General features: G+C 51.3%; 3 protein-coding genes across 3 annotated transcripts in view; 1 reads left to right on the top strand and 2 right to left on the bottom strand.

Annotated features, from left to right (window-relative positions):
* Window positions 1-489: 489 nt before the first annotated feature.
* On the bottom strand, window positions 490-5,141 carry Yipf3 (Yip1 domain family member 3). Its single transcript, XM_004624119.2, has 9 exons — window positions 4,915-5,141; window positions 4,131-4,328; window positions 3,871-3,977; window positions 1,998-2,043; window positions 1,806-1,898; window positions 1,521-1,652; window positions 1,284-1,397; window positions 1,014-1,137; window positions 490-921 (listed from the first exon to the last, which is right to left on the bottom strand). Exons 1-9 carry the CDS (start codon window positions 4,993-4,995, stop codon window positions 773-775), a joined length of 1,044 nt encoding a protein of 347 aa, XP_004624176.1. The 5' UTR covers window positions 4,996-5,141; the 3' UTR covers window positions 490-772.
* Window positions 5,142-5,231: 90 nt separating this feature from the next.
* Window positions 5,232-10,092, top strand: Polr1c (RNA polymerase I subunit C). Its single transcript, XM_004624118.2, has 9 exons — window positions 5,232-5,373; window positions 5,501-5,572; window positions 7,894-8,001; window positions 8,334-8,466; window positions 8,820-8,939; window positions 9,015-9,167; window positions 9,352-9,501; window positions 9,622-9,738; window positions 9,817-10,092. The coding sequence occupies exons 1-9, from the start codon at window positions 5,305-5,307 to the stop codon at window positions 9,933-9,935; spliced, it is 1,041 nt and encodes a 346-aa protein (XP_004624175.1). The 5' UTR covers window positions 5,232-5,304; the 3' UTR covers window positions 9,936-10,092.
* Window positions 10,093-11,827: 1,735 nt separating this feature from the next.
* Xpo5 (exportin 5) overlaps window positions 11,828-18,182 on the bottom strand; it is a 45,110-nt gene continuing 38,755 nt past the window's right edge. The window contains exons 22-32 of the mRNA XM_004624117.2: window positions 18,008-18,104; window positions 16,567-16,703; window positions 15,504-15,601; window positions 14,791-14,837; window positions 14,341-14,441; window positions 13,742-13,804; window positions 12,976-13,058; window positions 12,735-12,842; window positions 12,471-12,608; window positions 12,138-12,302; window positions 11,828-11,991 (exon numbers count right to left, since the gene is read on the bottom strand). Of these exons, the coding sequence (XP_004624174.1) occupies window positions 11,854-11,991; window positions 12,138-12,302; window positions 12,471-12,608; window positions 12,735-12,842; window positions 12,976-13,058; window positions 13,742-13,804; window positions 14,341-14,441; window positions 14,791-14,837; window positions 15,504-15,601; window positions 16,567-16,703; window positions 18,008-18,104 (1,175 nt within the window). The 3' untranslated portion in view covers window positions 11,828-11,853. The remainder of the gene's footprint in view (window positions 11,992-12,137; window positions 12,303-12,470; window positions 12,609-12,734; window positions 12,843-12,975; window positions 13,059-13,741; window positions 13,805-14,340; window positions 14,442-14,790; window positions 14,838-15,503; window positions 15,602-16,566; window positions 16,704-18,007; window positions 18,105-18,182) is intronic.

The following is an 18,182-nucleotide window of genomic DNA, read 5'->3' as shown; positions in this document are numbered from 1 at the left end:
CTCTGAGAGCTGGGTTTTTAGTTAGGTGCCACCACACCCTGAATTTTGAATCAACTTCTTAAATGCAGTAGACTCCTAGCAGGGCTGCATGCTGCAATGCGAGGTACTCTTGAAAGAAGAGGGCAGAAAGAAAACAGAAGGGGAAAAAAAGTTGGTTTCAGATGTGAGCTCCATGGGAAAGTTTGCTCCATGGCACCCCAGCTGCACCAGGTCCTTGTATTGGTGTGGGGCTCGATCTGGAAATTTCTGTCCAATTCACACTAAAAGTGCAGGCAGCAGAGTCTTATCGGGTGTGCTCTTCCTCAGGCCTGCCCTCCGCTCCAGGGGTCACAGGTGCCCTGTCCTTGGCCAGGCTCCAGTCATTGACATCTAAGTGTGTAGTCTCTCTCACCTTCACCTTGCCTGAGGGGACAAGGGAGGGGCATGGCATATTACCCCTGCATGTGCAGGAGGCAGGGTGACAGACAGGGAAACCACTGGAACAGGAGCTGTAGTTCCAGACTCAAGCAGTGTTTTAATTACTGAGTCTATAATTAGCAACATGGGGGGGGTTCAGGGTGCTGACCCACTTTCCACACTGGCTCCAGAGCCTGGCAGTCCTAGCCAGGCGTTCCCAGACTTGTGCCTTTCAGAAGCCTGGAAAGGTCTCATGGAGGCACCTAAGTAGGTATAGCTCAGCAACGGCTGCAGACCCCAGTAAGAGACAGAGTCCTGTCCTTTAATCTTCTGCTCCAAAACCGGGACAACAGGGCTGGCCATGGACTTCAGCTGGTCAGTGTGACTGCAGGGACACTGCAAGAGCCTTGGCTGTGGCATTGAGCATGGTGGCAGGAAGCCTGGCAGCAGGGAGCACACCGGGGATGTCCCTGGGGACTCTCTGCATGGGTGGGACGTTGGGGCCCTCCAGCGTGTCCAGGATCCCTGCAAAGAGGCAGCACGAGGGGAGGTGCATGAACGCAGTCCCTGACCTGGGCAACCCTCTGACTGCCCCACACAGCCTTCATGCCACTTACCTTCTACCACCTTGTGGTAGGCAAAGTGCAGATAGAGCAGGAAGAGCATGTGGAGGGCGGCCAGGGTGCCACACAGGAGCAGCCTCTGGGTGGGGCCCACGGTGCGAGACACCAGCACTGCCACCTAGGACCACAGGATGCAGCTTGGAGGGCCCAGAGTCCGGGGAGGGGTAGAGCTGAGTCCCCCCCCCCCCACTACCAGGACAGGACAGTCTGTGGCCCTGCAGGTGCACAGCCTGGGCTCCCTATGGGAGGACAGCACCCACTTACCATGCGCAGGGTGGACAGCCCCCCCAACAGCAGCCAGAAGAGGTAGAAGAGGGCGTGGAGGTGGATGTTGTAGGTGATGAACAGGACAATGCAGTGCCCGAAGAGACCGTAGCCCTGGGAAGCAAAGAGAAAAGTCACTGGGCCGGGCCACCCCCAGCCACCCAGCCCCACTGGCTGCTCCTCCCACTGTAGGCCCAGGGGCGCCTGGACAGAGGCACACAAGGACTGGTTCCTTACCAGAAGCGCCAACATCTGGAGCATGGTGATCTGGGCATTGCATAGGTAGGCGAGGAAGTAAATGAAGGATGAGACGCCTAGCCAGTAGCCGAAGCAGGTGCCAATGGCTGTGCCCATCAGAGTGCCCTCCCGCTGTGGGGTGAAGGCTCTGTTAGCCCAGGGAGGCCTCAATCCCAGCCTCAGTGCCAAGGGTCTTCTGCAAGAGCTGCCTGTCTCACTGCCATCGTGTCTCCAGGCAGTTTTCGACCTACTTCAGCCACCTCCCCCCCTTTGTGGCCCGCTTACAATTATGGTGTCCGACGTCTTCATCCCATGTAGAAGGATGGCGACCAGTGTGAAGACCAGCATGAGAGGGCCGTAGAGCTCCCCTGCAATTTTCTGTCAAAACACCAACTCCTTCAGGCTGGAGGCTGTGATGCTTTTCTCCACCCTTGCAGGCTTCACTTGGCCGCCACCCCCACAGCCACCCCTAGTCACCTGGGGGAAGTTGACCATCTTGATGGGGATCATGGACTCCAGTAGCCTGGGAGAGGAGAGGAGAGATGAGAGCAGAGCAGCACTGGGCGAGGAGGCCCTGGAGGACAAGGCCTGACCCTAGTCATCTCTCTAGCTTCAGGGAACAGACAGGCTGGGGGACATGGAGAAAAAGGTCATAAAGATGCAGGGAAGAATACCACTCCCAGGGAGGACAGTGTTCAACGGGGGCAGCAGCTATTTGGGGAACTCAGAGAAGCCTGCTGGACCATGGGAGAAGGCCTGGCCATGACCTATCTGACCTGATCTCTCCCTTCAAGACAGGCTGACCTCAGCAGAGGGACCCAGAACTCCGGGCTGGGATATGAAACCCTAGGAAAGGCTTAGGAGGAAAAGTCTCTTCCTAAGTGATCAGCCTAGGTTTTTAGCTAGTTATTACTTCCTCTAGGAAGCCAGCTCTGTCCTACCCACTTGCCTGCTTGAGCTCAGGTGTCCCTTGTCTGTATGCCCTGTCTCACCATAGTTCTTTTGCATAACTGTACTCAACAGCAACACTCCCATCTGTCTTCACCACTGAATCAAGCACCATGAAAGAGTGCCTGGCTCTGTGTATTTGATTAAAACTGCTTAAAGGATAAACAAAAAAAACAAGATAAGGTTAGGACCTCCAGGGCTGGCCAAATAGCTCAGCAGATTAAAGTGCCTGTAAGCAGGTGCAGGGCCTGGGGTTCGATCCCCCAGCCTGCTGTGCTGGCCCCACCCCAGGGGCTCTCAATTGAGACTGGGCATGGTGGCACACATCTGTAATCCCAGCTCTTGGGAGGCTGTAAACTGGCAGATCACTACAAGTCCAATCGAGTAGTGAGAACCTGAACACCCTGTAGATCCTTCCCAAAAAAAAAAAAAAAAAAGACCTCCACACCCTTGCCCTTGGCAGTACTAGAGAATGAACACAGGGTGTCTCACATGCTAGGCAAGTGTTCTACCATGGGTTACGTCCCCAACTCTTTTGAGACAAGGTCTCACTCAGTTGCCTGGACAGGCTTTGAACCTGCGGCCCTCTGACCTCAGCCTCACAAGCAGCTGGGACTATAGGTGTGGACTACCACACTGAGCTAAACCCACTGTTTGAGAAGCCATTCCCTAACTATGCTCCAACGTGCTGGTTCCGAGACAGTTCTGGGATGAAAACATAAAAGAATGCAGAGCCTGCTTTTGAGGAGCTGCTGGTCTCCAGGGAGACAGAGAGCAATAAGAACATGTGAGTGCTACAGTGCCATCTGTTGGAGGAAAGGGCAGAGTTCCACATAGCAGCAGCGGGTGAGAACAAACAGGGTGGGCTGAGGAACGCAGAACAAAGAAGTGCCTTGTGAGCTGGAGGGTTTTCTAAAAAACTTCTTTGTTTTTTTGAGACAGGGTCTCACTATGCAGTTTAGGCTGGCCTTCAACTCACTTTGTAGCCCAGGCTGGTCTCCAACTTGCAGTGATTCTCCTGTCTCAGCCTCCCGAGTGCTGGGATGACAGCATGTGCCACCACACCTGGCTCTGAGCTAGAGTCTTATTGTGGAGACAGGGCCTTGCTATGTAGCCCAGGGTGACCTCGAGCTTACAATCCTCTTGCCTTGGCCTCCCAGGTGCTGGGATTACAAGGGAGTGTCACCAAGCCCAGCCTGAGCTAGGTTTTGTGAGGTTGAGCAGTGTGCTGGGTGCAAAGAGGAGGGAAATGTGTCACTGCCATACTGTGTTCAGTGACAGCGCAGGAAGGAGGGTGCTAGGTTAGGAAGAGGGGAGACCATGAGAGTGCTGGCTCAGCATCTAGTATGGATGAAGTACTAGGTGTCAGGAGGGAAGTTTCTGGCAAGAGAAGGTTCCTCACCTGCTTCGCACCTGAGCAGGCTCCACATCAAAATAGGGTCTCAGGATGTCGATGTTGGCATACAAACTGAAGGCTCTGGATGCTTGTCTCTTTCCTGCCTGCCACATCTGAAGGAAGATGGGGGTAGGAATTATGAGACTCTTGGTTCCAGCCCCTGTTGCCTGTTTCCCATTGGATTCCTATGTGGTTCTACCGGGACAGCCTGGGGTGAACATGCCTAACTCTACTTTTGAATCTGCCAGGGATTCAGAGTTGCTTACCTGATCAGCCACCTGCCGGCTCAGCTGTCCCTTAAAGCCTTTCATGCCCAGGAACTCCCCATCCTCATCATCTGCAGCAGCCGCTTCAGCATCTACCTCTTCCTCGCGGAGGCGCTGATGGAGCTCACCCATGTCCTCGAAACTGGAGCCTGAGGTGTCATCCATGTTCTCCATGTCAATCACAGCTGAGCCCCCGCCCTGTGGAGACAATGGCTCCTAGAGTGCCTTTCTGTTGCATCCATGAAATCTTCCCATCCTAGGACTTGTGGATTTGTTCCTGCATTGCAGAGGACACGGCTTGGAATCACAAAGATCACACACCCCTTTCCCCTCATTTACTCTTGGAGCCCTTGTCTGCCGACCCCAGGACTCTTGCAGCCCAGGAAACTTGCTACTTGTCTTCATGTATGTCTGCTTCTTTCCCGATCAGACTCTCAGAGGGCTGCAGAAGCACCCGTTTCTTTTGCTTTCCCAAGTCCCGGACAAGATGATATCCACATGCTAGTGGATCCAGTGGATCCCAGAGTCGGCCCCCCACCATGATCTACCCCCAACCGATCTCCTAACTGGTCTCGAAGGTGAGGCGCTTTTCTCAGAGCCTCCCGCAGGCCAGCAGCCCGCGGCCCTCCGGCTGGAGCATAATCCGGCCCTTTGGGGTCAGCACTAGGGCCCCTGAAATGCGTGAGGGCACCTGGAAGACAGGCTCAGGGGAAGGACAGTGGACAACACCTCGGGGCGGCTTCGGCCCCCGGGCTGCTGGCAGCCGGAGTTTTGGGGCCATTACCTGGATGTTTTCTTCGAACCCTCCCCATTCTGGGCCAGCTCCGCTTCGGGCCCCGCCGGCCGGCGCGGCTGGAGTTGCCATGTCCCTCGAGGGCTCCCGTCGCTGAAGCTCGCGCGAGTCGCGCGCGCCTAGGAGCAGCGGGCGAGGGAAGGGCCGGGGCAAGAGACAGTGCCCGGGAGAGGACGGGTAATAGACCCAAGTCCTCCAAGCAGAGAACCCGGATGTTTGGCCAGGATTGACTTCCGGAAGCTGTGGACGTGGAGGGAGCTGGCGAGACTAAGCTTCGCGATATTTCCGACGCGAGGGGGCGGGGCGTTGTTACGGATACGAAGGCGGGCTGTAGGGGAGAAAGAGCCGGCGCGTGGACTTGGTGTCGTGGAGCCCTGGAAGATGGCGGCATCGCAGGCGGTGGAGGAGATGCGGAACCGCGTGGTTCTGGGGGAGTTCGGGGTTCGCAACGTAAGGGCTTGTTGCCTGGAGCTCGGGAGGAAGACTGAGACAGAAACAGGGTTGGTTGCGGGGATCTGAATGGCAATGGGCTGAGCCCCACCGCCCCTTGGTGGACAGGTTTCTGTCTTTGCCCTAGGTTCATACCACGGACTTTCCCGGTAACTATTCGGGTTACGACGATGCTTGGGACCAGGACTGCTTTGAGAAGGTGAGCGGGGCCAGAGGTTTCCGGAAAGGGCCTGGAGCTAGACCGCGTGATCCGAGACGCGTGTGTCTCTGAAGCTGTTCCTGAGGTCATCCCGATAAAGTTAAGCGTTTACTGAGCTGGAGAGCCAAGTTAGACAGTTTATGCTCTGTTCTGCAAAAACCCCAACAAAACAGAAAAAAAAACACTCCACGTAACTTTGGGGAGTAGAGTGCATAAACGAGTTACTGTACAACGTATTAAAGGCCGTTGATAGGGATCTGGACGGTGGGGATGGAGCGTAGGGTAGGTCATCCCTAGACTGTGTTTGAAAGAGCTGGAGTGAGAGAACATTTTGTGGTTCGCAGTTTAGACAGGCGGAGGGTAGAGTTATGTAGTTTCATGGAGGTGACATCTGAGTGGATCTTTGAAGGATGAGTAAAATTTGAGAGCAGTGAAGAGTGAGGAGGGACTAAGAACAGGCGTGAGCTGAGTGAGGTGCCCCCAGATTGTGTTTAGGCATAGCGCTATCACCGGGATATTAGGGGGCCAGCATGGGTGGTCATAAGATCGTGTTATCTTTAAAAAAAATATTTAGTAAAGGGTCTACAGGGTCTCACTACGTAGATCAGACTCGTAGTGATTCTCCTGTTTTCAGCCTCCCAAGGGCTGGGATTACAGGTGTGCACCACCTTCACAGCTCAGCACGCCCCAGGGGCTGGGCCGGCACTGCATGCCAGGGATCAAACCCCAGTCCCTGTGTCGTCGGCCTAAGCAGGCCCTTTAACCTGCAGAGCTATCTGGCTGGCTGTCTTTTTTTGTCTTTTTGAGACAGTTATGCAGCTAAAGCTGGCCTTGAGCTCATTTTGTAGCCTAGGCTGGTCTCAAACTACAATGATCCTCCTGCCTCAGCCTCTGGAGTGTTGAATTACAGGAGTGTTGGGATTACAGGCGTGTGCCACCATCCTAGGCTCTGCAGGTGACAGGGAGCTTTTGGCAGAGGTCTTAAGCGGCACTACCCCATCACAGTCTTGATAGTTGGAAGGCAGTGGATTTAAGGAAGATTATACCTAACATGGCAGATCTGCTAGATTATATACAGTGCTGAGATTGAACTGAGGCTATAATGGCAGGGGATGGCAAATAAATTTTCAGTTGCTTTGCAGATGCTCATAAAATGGGTTGGGGGGAGCCGGGGAGATGGTTCAGTGGAATAAGTGCTTCCCTGGCAAGCTCAAGTGTCTGAGTTCAGTCCCTGGTTCTGAGAAAAAAAAAAAAAAGGGTTGGGGGTCTGCCGTGGTGGATGATGTTGTAGTTTACCAATAAAAGGAAATGGATCAGGAAACAGGGATAATGATGTAGTTTCCTTCTAGTAGGTGTTCAGGCTGGTTGTGTGTGTGTGTGTGCAGGGTCTCACTACACAGCTGAGACTCATAGTGATCCTCCTATTTTCTGCCTTCCTAGTGTAGAACTCCCATCGCTGGCTCAGCACACCCAGGGGCAGGGCTGGCAAGGCATGCTGTGCCAGGGATCAAACCCTGGTCCCTGCACTTACCTAAGCAAGTGCTTAGTCTGCTGAGCTATATCACTGGCCTTAAAATTTATTTATTTGGTACAAGGTTTTACTGTACTGCTAGAACTTGTAGTGATCCTCCTGTCACAGCCTCTCCAGAGCTGGGATTACAGGTGCATGCCACCATGCCCAGTTTCAGTGGCTTACTTGGCACTGCATGTGGTACTGGGGATCAAACCTATGTCCATGTGCTTGCCAGGCAGGTGCTTAGACCCACAAAGCTGTCTCCCCATCCCCTAGACTGTGTTTGTAAAGATCTGAAATGAGATTTTGTGGTTTGCCAGTAGAAACAGTATGGTTGAGGGAGACAGCCCAAAGCTAGGAAAAAATGTTAACACTTAGGAGGTGGGCAGAGTATAGTGAATTTAGCACTCATTAGAGAAGGAATAGATTAATAAGAATGGTGCTCAGAAACAAAGGAGTTTGGAAAGGGAGAGACTTTTGCTTGGTGTAGCTGTGCATGCCTGCAGTTCCAACACTTGGGAGACTTGAGACGGGAGGACTGCCCATGAGTTTAAGGCCAGCCTAGGCTACATAGTGAGTTAAGGCCAGGCTGAGCTATTTGGCGATTCCCTGTTTAAGAAAAAACAAAAACAAAAGGAAAGCACTGAAGGGCAAGAGAACATCTAATAAGGGTCATCTGTGCAGAGGGAAGTTTTTGAATGAGAGGATGTTAGGACGTTGAGATAAATATTCAGGGCTGCTGTAGAGAGGATTTTTGATCATACAGAGGAAGCTTCATGTTTTACTTTTTTTTTTTTCCTGTCTTTAGAACTTCCGTGTGGATGTGGTACACATGGATGAAAACTCATTGGAGTTTGACATGGTGGGAATCGACGCAGCTATTGCCAATGCTTTCCGGCGAATTCTTTTAGCAGAGGTACAGCAGGGTTCGAATTGCCTAGAGCACTAACGCCTTGTTTGTAGAATTGTCTCAAGCCATCGCTTCCCCATTTTTACCCGGGAATTTTACTGAGTTTTTCTTTCCCTTTCATTAAGCATCCTTCTTGGAAGGATCCCTATCTTGGGATTTTTTTTTTGGCTGAGGCTGCCATAAGGGTGCGTCTGGTGCTGCATGTGGAGCTAGGGATCGAACCATGGTACCCTGTGCCTGAGTTTGCCCAAGCAGGTGCTTTAAGGGGTCCCTATCTTGGGCACTGGCTAGGTGTGGAGTCTGGTAGGCTTTGGCACATGGGCCGTTTTCTTGGGCAGGTGCCAACAATGGCTGTGGAAAAAGTTCTGGTGTACAACAACACATCCATTGTCCAGGATGAGATCCTTGCTCACCGTCTGGGGCTCATTCCTATTCTTGCTGATCCTCGGCTTTTTGAATTTCGGAACGAAGGTGAGTGTCTTGTATTTCAAGGTGGCCTTGAACTTAGGACAATCCTCTTGTCTCAGCTTCCTGAGTGCTGGGATTACAGATGTATGCCACCATGCCAGGCAAAGAAAAAGAGATTTTGATAATAGCAGAACAGCTCTGTCCTCAAGTACATTCTAGAATCAGACTGTCTGGGTTCAGTTCCTAGACTGACCCCTGGATGACTGTGGGTATGTTATTGTCTTGATACATCAGCTGTGTGAGAATGTTTACACTTTTCTTAAATTTATCAGGAAGATTTTGAAAATGTAAAGCTTTGAGCATACTGCCTTTTTTTACTGGTTCTTCAAAAGCTGTCCTTCCCCATTCGTGTGCAGGAGATGAAGAAGGCACAGAGATAGACACTCTGCAGTTCCGGCTGCAGGTCAGGTGCACCCGGAACCCCCAGGCTGCTAAAGATTCCTCAGACCCCAATGAACTCTATGTGAACCACAAGGGTGAGCAGCAAGTTAAGAGGGCTCATGTGTGGGTGGGGCTGTTCCCAGGACGGGTTCTTCTGACTGTTTCTGCAGTGTACACTAGGCACATGACATGGGTCCCCTTGGGGAACCAGGCTGATGTTTTCCCGGAGGGTACCATCCGGCCTGTGCATGGTGACATCCTCATTGCTCAGCTGCGGCCTGGCCAGGAGATTGACCTGCTCATGCATTGTGTCAAGGGCATTGGTGAGAACCCCTGGCCCACCAGGGCAAGGAAAGCAGGGGTGGGCTTGTGGTTTGATCCTCAGTTGCACAGATAATGGCTAAGTACCTCAGCTGGGATAATGCCCACAGGTTAAGCAGCAGATGGGTTTGTATCAGTGCATAAGACGATGAACAAAAGTTCTCACGGGCTAACTCCTTTGTCCAGGCAAAGATCATGCCAAGTTTTCACCAGTGGCAACAGCCAGTTATAGGCTTCTGCCAGACATCACCCTGCTGGAGCCTGTGGAAGGCGAGGCTGCAGAGGAGCTGAGGCGCTGCTTCTCACCTGGTGTTATTGAAGTGCAAGAAGTCCATGGTATGGCGTGAGCTGTGCTATCAGGAAGGGACCTAAGGCATGTTTTCTTTGTGAAGGGGGCAGAAATAAAAAGGTCTAGGCTCCTAACAGACAAAATATACTGTGTTATGTTTTCATTAGGAAAGAAAGTAGCCCGAGTTGTTAATCCCAGGCTGGACACCTTCAGCAGGGAGGTCTTCCGGCACGAGAAGCTTAAGAAGGCTGTGCGGCTTGCCCGTGTTCGGGATCATTACATCTGTGAGTAGATGAGAGCAGGGTGTGCCTGGGATGGGTGTTCTCTGGGGCTGCCTGGTAAAATGCTCCTGTGGTCCCCAGTCTCTGTTGAGTCAACAGGAGTGCTGCCACCGGATGTGCTCGTGAGTGAAGCCATCAAAGTGCTGATGAGGAAGTGCCAGCGCTTCCTGGATGAGCTGGAAGCTGTGCAGATGGACTGAGGTTCCTGGGGACCCCAAGGGGCTGGGATTGCTGGACCCATGGGACTCACTAGGGGGTCCCACTCCAGCTTTTTGATTATACATTTTGTTAAATGTGGCACAGAATGAGTCTATGCCTTTGTAAGGCTGTTGATGTAAATAAATTTATGTCCAAAACTTAGAAGACCATTTTCAGTTGAGCCTCTATTCAAAATATTTGGCATTTAGCAGAGAACACTGGGTTTGCTCAGGTGAGGGTCAAGGTTGAGGCAAAGTCCTGCTAACTCTGAGAAAGCCATATGAAGGTGGTCTGGGGGCAGAGCCATACACCTCAAGAAGAGAGTTGCAGCTTCCCCTGCAGACTGTTGGCCAGTGCAGGAGGTACTGAGCCTGGTGGGTCGGTCGGCGACAGGAGTCTCCTAACTGGCATACTGTTTCAGGCTGCTTCACAGCAGGCTTAACAGGCATAGATCCTCCTCACCTTCCATGGCAGGAAGCCATCCATGAGCAGGCAACTAAGACTTTATCTTTCGCTTGGAATTGTTTGAAAAAGGCGGATAGGGCCTTTTCTGTATGAAACAGATTTTTACTGACATGCAGATGTGCTTTAGAGTTAACATTTCTACAAAAAGGTTCTATAAACAATAGAAAATTTCTAGCATGAGGTCACAGGATGTTAAAAATATTACAACACAATAAATACTACACCCTCCACAGCCCCAATCAGATAGAGTAGGCAGCTATCAAGTATGGAGGAAATACTCTTGAGATCGCCTTCACAATCAGCAGAATCCTCAAGCACCACAGGAAGAGGGGGCAGATGTATGCAGCAGGGCTGGCAAACCATTCCCCAACAGTCTCTTCCTACCCATACCATGTCATGCCGGTGCCTCAGTCTGCCAGCAACTGGACATAGACCTGTCTATAGGGGACAGTCACCCCACAGGTCCCCCCTCCATGTCCCCTCTGTTCTGTGCCCTTCCAGTGACCTCTAGGGTGGCCTTGGGTTGTGATGGGAAGGCAAAAATTTCTTTTAGAATTGGCCCTTGAGACAAGTGACCAGGACCTGAAAGGCCATGAGAATTTTAAAGGCACCTGGACTCAGCTGGTCCTATGAGACCAGTCACTCTGCTAGCTGCTTATCACAAATTAAGCCTAGTTGGTCTGGATTATCCTTGGGTGACAATGGTATCATCTGTGGCTGGCTGGCCTGAGTAGACCCTAGGCTGGGGAAATGCATGAGGGTCCTTTATAAAAGGGCAAGATGTGTGAGCCCTAGTGGGTCATTAGTGAGCACTAAACACTCCCCAGCCCCGATCCCTGCAGGTCCTACCCATGCCCAAACTAGCAGTAGCTTGTACCATGGATCCCATCAAGCGAACAAGCTCTTGCTCAAAATGTAGAGGGAACTGGCTGAATTTAGTTGAGCACTTAGCACCTAAGGCAGACAAAGCCACTGGAGGTGGGGAAGGGTCCCTGCCGACCCAGCAGCTAGGGCTCAATGGGATGTGCAGTGGTCAAGGAGAAATTCTGGCACAAGTGCTCAGGGGTTCAGCCCTTCCAAGCCCAGCTGGTTGCAGTGCTGGGCACAGCGCCCTGGCTCCCATTCTGTACAGGTGCGTTGCTACATGGGGGCGGATAGGCTTGGGGAGGACCACTCTGCTCTACCCTTTCTCAGGGAAGTCCAAGCTCCAGGCAGAATGGAACTAATCAGGAGATCACAAAAAATCGATGTGTCTGCCCTGACTCCCTCTCCTGGTGCTTTAGAAGGATGCTGGCCCTCCCTGCGCAGGGCCCACTCTTCTGCTCAGACCCAGCTCTGGCTCCAGCTGACAGTGGTGGACAGTGAGGTGGCAGTGCGAGAGGGGCCTAAAGATTAGCTACGAAAGAGAAGAAGAGATGACGACAAAGGCCGAGGAAGGATGCCCAAAAGCTTGATTCAGGGTTCAAAGATGGTGGCCAGGCTGCCCCCCTCGTTGTCCAGCACCTCTGTCTCCAGCATTGGCTTTGTTTTCTTGAAAAGTGAGGGAAGGTTCTTAATATGCACTTCTTTTCGGAACTGTTCCCCCAAAGGTTTCTGTAGAAAGTAAATAAGAATCAATAGTTGGCCCCCCAGCAGTGGCTCAGACCACCTACAATGGTTGGAGATCACAGCTGTTTGCCACAGTCTTAGGATCACAAGCAGATGGTGGGGCCTGAGGACGATCCAGGGGCAGCACCTACCCCAATGCAGCCTGCGATGAGGCGTTTGAATTGGTCCTTTCGCCGCTTGTCGGCCACTTTCTGTAGGGATGGGTTCAACAGTTTGCAGTCAAACTGGTCCAGAGAGTCCTTCTGTATTTCTGGAATTTGCTCCATCACAGCTCTGATCTCCAGGTACCTGGGGCGCTGAGAAGTAGGGATAAACTCACTTGGTGTGGGTTCTGACCCTGCCATTAGGCCCTCTCCACACCTACAGCAGGCAGCAGTAGTGACCCAGCAGATACCAACACTTGAGATGGGCCAGGACCTTGGAAGCTGAGCCAAGAAGCCACAGGTCCCCCAGGCCCCACTCACCAGTGCCTCATAGATCTGGAAGGCCAGGTGGACCAAAGAGGCCATGCATCCGTCATGCTGCCCATGTGTCTGTAACCCTTTCAGCACGCTGGTGAAGAGCCATGTAACGGCATCAGCAAGCAGTGTCCCTGACAGAACCTGGGGACACAGTTAAGGTGCACAGGGGCTCTCAGAAGGACCCAGCACCCTGATTTTCCAAGCTGATTCAGTCAACGATCATGACCCAAACCTTCTGTTAGGGTCAGGGGAAGGGGATAAGCATACCTGTTTGAGGAGAGGCCAGCAGAGCTGCGTGGTTGTCCTCTGGCAGGACAGAGTGTCCTTCCAGGCCAGTGAATTGAAGGCTGTAATTAACAGTGCTGTGCAGACATCCTGGACAGGAAGGAAGGATTACAACGAAAAATTTGCACTTTACTGTTACACATTTGGAGCTGGACTTATAATAGGTAAGTGGGAAAATAAAGTGACTATCATAGGAGTTTTACTTTCCCTGGCTCCTACCCACCTCATGCTTCATCAGACATTTGCCCAGGTCGGTAAGTTCTGCTACAGCAGATGGGGTAACCTCAGTGGCCATCATCTCTTCATCTGTAGGCAGAGCAGAATGTCAAGCCCACTGGACGAAGGAGGCACATTCCAGGGTGGGCCTGTCTCAGGCAGGGACACACACCTGGCCCCAGGCATGACAGCAGAAGCCCAGGTCTGGGGCAGAGCTCCTGGAGATTATGGCACGGGCACTTGGGAAATGGGAGGCTGGGCAGCAAGGTAAGCTGCAAACACTGAGAGCCCATCAATGCTGAACAGATATATATATATATATATATATCTCTGAGATATAGAAGGAAAAGGACACAGCCCCTGCTCAGATGGGAGACTGCAATCTACTAAGAGAAAGAGGCAATGAATGAATACATAAACAAGATCATAAAGGCACTTAGTAAGAAATACCATGAAATGAGACCAGAAGTCTATAGAATGGGTGATTATCTCTGGCCAGTTATCATCGAAGACCTAGAAGAGGCAACATGGAGCAGAGAACTGAATGAAGTAAGAGAACTGGCCCTGCAGATAGCTTGAAGCAAATTAGTTTAGATATAGGTAGAAGCAGGTGCAAAGGCTCTGCAGCAGCAGGACGCTGAAGTACAGCAAGAAAGCTGGCACAATAGCTAGAGGTCTCCTCTCGGCCTTGCCAGTCAGCTACATAAGGTCCCTGCAGGAGCAGTGCTCACCCAGAAGAGCCAATCTCCAGACCAGGTGAGGGGCTCGCTCACCTTCTCCATCTGCAGGCGGAGCAGCACTGTGTTCTGCGCTCTTCTTCGCCACACAGCAAACCGCTATGGCGTAACAAAACAAAAGTTACTGGGTTAAGAGGGAATTTAGTATCACCACTGCGCAGTGCCACCTCAGGAGATGATTCCACATGGTCTCTAGCCAGGGAGGGGTGGGGAACTGTTGGGTACAAAGCCCGGCCAGACTGTGCTCCCTCCCTCATGTTCAGTTAGCTGAAAGTGACAGGTAACCGACGGGCTCTTGCCTACTCTGCATCACCAAGTGCTATGTCAGTCAACATTTCCAAAAACAGAAAATAAAATAACCTCCATAAAATTGTCCCTATTTTAACAAAAAATAAAAAAATTATCTCTAACATTATATGAGTTCCTATGAGATGACAGCCTCATATTCTGCTGTGAGTACCGTCCACTTCACGATCCAAAAAATGTCCTTAGGTTGACTGAAGGATTAGCTAGCTGCCACTTCTTCCCCTGTTTTAGTACGAGGGCTTGAGCCACACGCTAGCCATCAGGTCAGTACTGGTCACCCTGTTAGCAGACGAGCCCATTTCCAGCTGAAGCTCTTGGATACCACTTACTGATGAGGTCCATGACTTCTCGGGTCAACAGCCTCACCAGCTGCTCCTCCAGCATCTCCTGAGACTCAGGGTTTTCCTCCACAGCTTCCTCTTCTCCACCACTGAAAACCAGGGAGCCAGATTCCATGAGGGTATGGAGAGAGAACAGAGAAAGCAGCACCCCCCTCCAGCCCTGTGGTACCCTTTCTCCTATGAGATGACAGAGCATTTGATTCTGTGTTCCACGCAGATTCAGGAAACAAGCGGACAGCAAGGGCCAACCAAGGGTCTTTCTAACTGTGACTCTGGCTGGAATGTGACAGAAGCCCCCATGGAGGAGGGACTCAGAACCAGCCTGTCCAACGTCAACCACCGCCTTGACTGAGAATCATTTCAGCTCCCCTGGACTAGCAGAATCTCTCCTTGCCCCTTATCCTTTCCCCACCCAGACCTGAGGGTGGGCTTCCTTACCACAGCAGGCTCCTCTGATTAATCACTTGCCACTTCTGGGACAGCCTCTGGGAAAACACAAGGGAAGTATGTGCTAGGACCAGAGCACACACTGTCTAAGGTTTGCTTTATCACAAAAATTATCCAATAATGATCCAGGTATCAATGACAGAGATTCCTAGTAGACCCTGACAGAGTTTAAAAATGAACAAGGAGCCAGGTGTGGTCATGCACACCTGCAATCTCAGCTCCACATGAGGCTGAGGCAGGAGGATCACAAGTTTGAGGCCAGGGTAGGCAACTTAGTGAAAGCTTGACTCAAAAAAGATGTAGCTCAGTGGTACAGCACTTGTCTAGAATGCAAGAGGCCATGGATTTGATCCCCAGCACTGAAAACCAAACCAAACAGATACAGTTTCCATAATTCTGCTCCCGTCCATGATGAAAGCAGCAGAACAAACATCTCTCTGCTCATAATGGCTTGGCACTTTTACAATTCCTGGGTCTCCACACAAAACTCCCAGCCGCTCCCTGCTTAATTCAAATAAGGAACACAGACCCAAGCAGGGAGGCATTGCCCTGATCGTACCTCTTACGTAAAAGGAGCTCAGGGTGAGCTGCTCCTGGCGGTGCCCGGTGGGCCATCGCGTCAGTGACAAATCTACAGGGCTGGTGTAGTATATGTGAGTAGCCAGTGCCATGAGCGCCCTGCCCTCCCTCCTGAGCCCTCTCACCATGTGGAGGTAGGTGAACAGAGGTCCAAGAATGGGTGATACCAGGGCTTCATAGTGCTCCGGGGGACAGAAGAGCACCAGAGGCTTCACGAAGACACGTACAGAGCCAGTTAAGAAGCCTAGTGTGGGAGCAGGGTCCCTGCCCTGCAAGGCAGTGGGCAGTAGGCCTCAAAAGAACCAACCCTAAAGAACTCAAGGTGCCAACAACTATTTTTTACACTTGTTCCTTAAACCTTAAGCTACACAAGCACTTGATTCCACTGTATTTTAGTTTCCTTCCTTTTTTTTTTTTTTTTTTTTTGGCAGAACCAGGGATTAAACTCAGGCCCTTGCGCTTACCAGGTAAGCATTTATTCTACTGAGCTATCTCCCCGGCCCCTTTAGTCTCCCTTCTACCAGACTGCATATTATGGGCATTGGGTTGCCCTAAAGTAGGGGGAACAATACAGGACACACTTATGCCAGGTGTGTTGGCATAATCTCAGCTACCTAGGAGGCTGAAACAGAACCATTTGAGAGGAAGGAGAGGGAAAGACGTGCATCTTAGTAAAAAGAACTAAGATGTGTTATATACATGTACCAAATCCCCATGATGGGGCCAGGGATTTAGCTCAGTGGTACAGGGCTTGCTTGGCAAGCACAAGGTCCTGAGTTTGATTCTTGGTAAATAAATAAATAAAGCAAATCCCCATGATGAATGGGACCACTAGGTACTGCACACATAATACAAAATGAACTAATAAAAAAATTTTAAAAAGAACCATGTGAGCCCAAGAGTCCAAAGCCAGCCGGGGGGGGGGGGGGGGGGGGAGAGGCCCATCCCCAAAGCAAAATAAAATGGCAGAAAGGTAAAGATCTGCCCCAAGGAAAAGCTCACATGGCCTATGGAGCTCTGAGGACCCCTGGACACCTTCATATTCTTCCTACTATGTCCTACAATTCTCCTGTCTTTGGATGATGGATTGCTGTGGATATACAGTCCCTTCCCCTTCTTCCTGTGCTTCCTATTCTTAATTTTCTAACTTTTTGGCTTATCTGGGACTTTGGATTTCTAAAAGGATATGCAGCATGGGTCTGAGCCGGTAGTCAGGAATGTTGTTCAGGTTGACGAAGGCTGAGCCGAGGAGTTGGGTGGCGAGGTCTTCCACAGTGTAGAAGTCCTGCTGCATGGAGGGGCCAGCCTTCCCGAGGATGTGGAAGCTGGAGGCAGAGCATCAGCGGTGACAAACCCCACACTTGCTACTACTGGCCTTCACTGCCCCAGGATCTCATTTCCAGTTCACAGTATGATTTAGCTAGACAGGCAATTGACTTTTCTTTTTTATGAATTTAGGACAGGTTCTACAGGGTCTCACTACATAGAATGGACTCATAGTGATCCTCCTGTTTACAGCCTCCCAAGCGCTGGGATTACAAGCATGTGCCACCATGCCCAGTCTCAATTGTCATCTCAGTGTGCCCTGTGGGCGGGGCCAGCACAGCATGCCTACACAGGTGCTTTAGTCCACTGAGCTCTCTGGTTGGCCCTGAATTCATTTCTAAAAAGAACTTTAGGGGCTGGTGAGATGGCTCAGTGGTCTAAAGCACCTATTTAGAACAAGCTTAGCAAAGCACAGGGACTGCGGTTCAATCCCCCACCACCACATGCCAGCCAACCCCGCCCCCTGGTGGGCTGAGCTGGCCACACACACACACAAATAAAAATTAAATAAAATTAAATAAATAAATAAAATAAAAAGAACTTTAGCTTTAAATATATGAGGCTGGCCAAATAACTTAGTGGATTAAAGCGCCTGCTTAGGCAGATGCAGGGGCTGGGGGTTTGATCCCCGGGGCTGCCATGCTGGCCCCACCCCCGGGGCACACTGAGACTTTGACTGAGACTAGTTGTGGTGGTGCACACCAAGTGTTTGGGCCCAGCACTTAGGAGAAGGATCACTATGAGTCCAATCTATGTAGTAAGACACTATAGACCCTGCACACACGCAAAAAAAGGTAGTTAAACCTTCTGTGTAAAACCAAATGTTGGTGACCCAGGTCTTTTGGAATGTGACCTCACCATGGAGCAGTGGTTTGGCTTACTGGAACAGGAGGTTCGCTGAAGCCAAAGCCCAAGGGATGGTGTGCTCAAGTGCTGGGCACAAGCCACACCCAGGACCCACAGAACAAGTGCTGGCTGGTGGCTCCTCTGGACACAGGCAGTGGGGCTGGGTGAAAGAAGGTAGCTCCTGCCTTTTACTTCAGTCTCCTGATTTTATGCACCAGAAACATAGCCAAGTTGGCATGAAACATCATATCACAGCTAGGATTGTGAGGCTCATGACAAGGACAAAAAAGACAAACATTAAAACTTGAGCTGCCCATGACACTAGTATATCTGTGTCCCTTCAAACTCTCACCCACCTCACCTGTACACTAGAATTCTAGACCAGAAGCCAAACCCGCCAAGCCTAGGACACAAACATTCTGGGAAGGCAGTGTGGAGAGGCAGCCAGGTTTCTTACCAGTTTTCATAGAGGGTGCTGAAGAAACGCTGCATCCTCTCCAAGACGCTTTTGTAGACAGGGTAGTCATTGAGTTCCAAGAGAGGCTGAGGCAATCCTGCAGAAAAGGCTGGGTCAGCCCTGCCTTCAGAGGTCAGACTGGCTCGCGAGTGCACCTGTGCACCTAAGAGGTCCA

This window comes from Octodon degus, unplaced genomic scaffold (assembly GCF_000260255.1).
Source record: "Octodon degus isolate 3935 unplaced genomic scaffold, OctDeg1.0 scaffold00005, whole genome shotgun sequence".
NCBI lineage: Eukaryota > Metazoa > Chordata > Mammalia > Rodentia > Octodontidae > Octodon > Octodon degus.
Note: the sequence above shows the minus strand (reverse complement) of the source record. Positions and strands in the feature narration are given on the sequence as shown.

Bases quoted from the DNA above. Each gene is read 5' to 3' on its own strand.
- Yipf3 (XM_004624119.2), bottom strand. From the start codon at position 4,995: ATGGCAACTCCAGCCGCGCCGGCCGGCGGGGCCCGAAGCGGAGCTGGC. The intron at 3,978-4,130 runs GTAAGCAACTCT...ATCTTCCTTCAG, and splicing joins GCCGGCAGGTGGCTGATCAG to ATGTGGCAGGCAGGAAAGAG. The intron at 1,398-1,520 runs GTAAGGAACCAG...TTTGCTTCCCAG, and splicing joins TCCAGATGTTGGCGCTTCTG to GGCTACGGTCTCTTCGGGCA.
- Polr1c (XM_004624118.2), top strand. From the start codon at position 5,305: ATGGCGGCATCGCAGGCGGTGGAGGAGATGCGGAACCGCGTGGTTCTG. The intron at 9,502-9,621 runs GTATGGCGTGAG...TGTTTTCATTAG, and splicing joins TGAAGTGCAAGAAGTCCATG to GAAAGAAAGTAGCCCGAGTT. The intron at 9,739-9,816 runs GTGAGTAGATGA...TGTGGTCCCCAG, and splicing joins TGTTCGGGATCATTACATCT to TCTCTGTTGAGTCAACAGGA.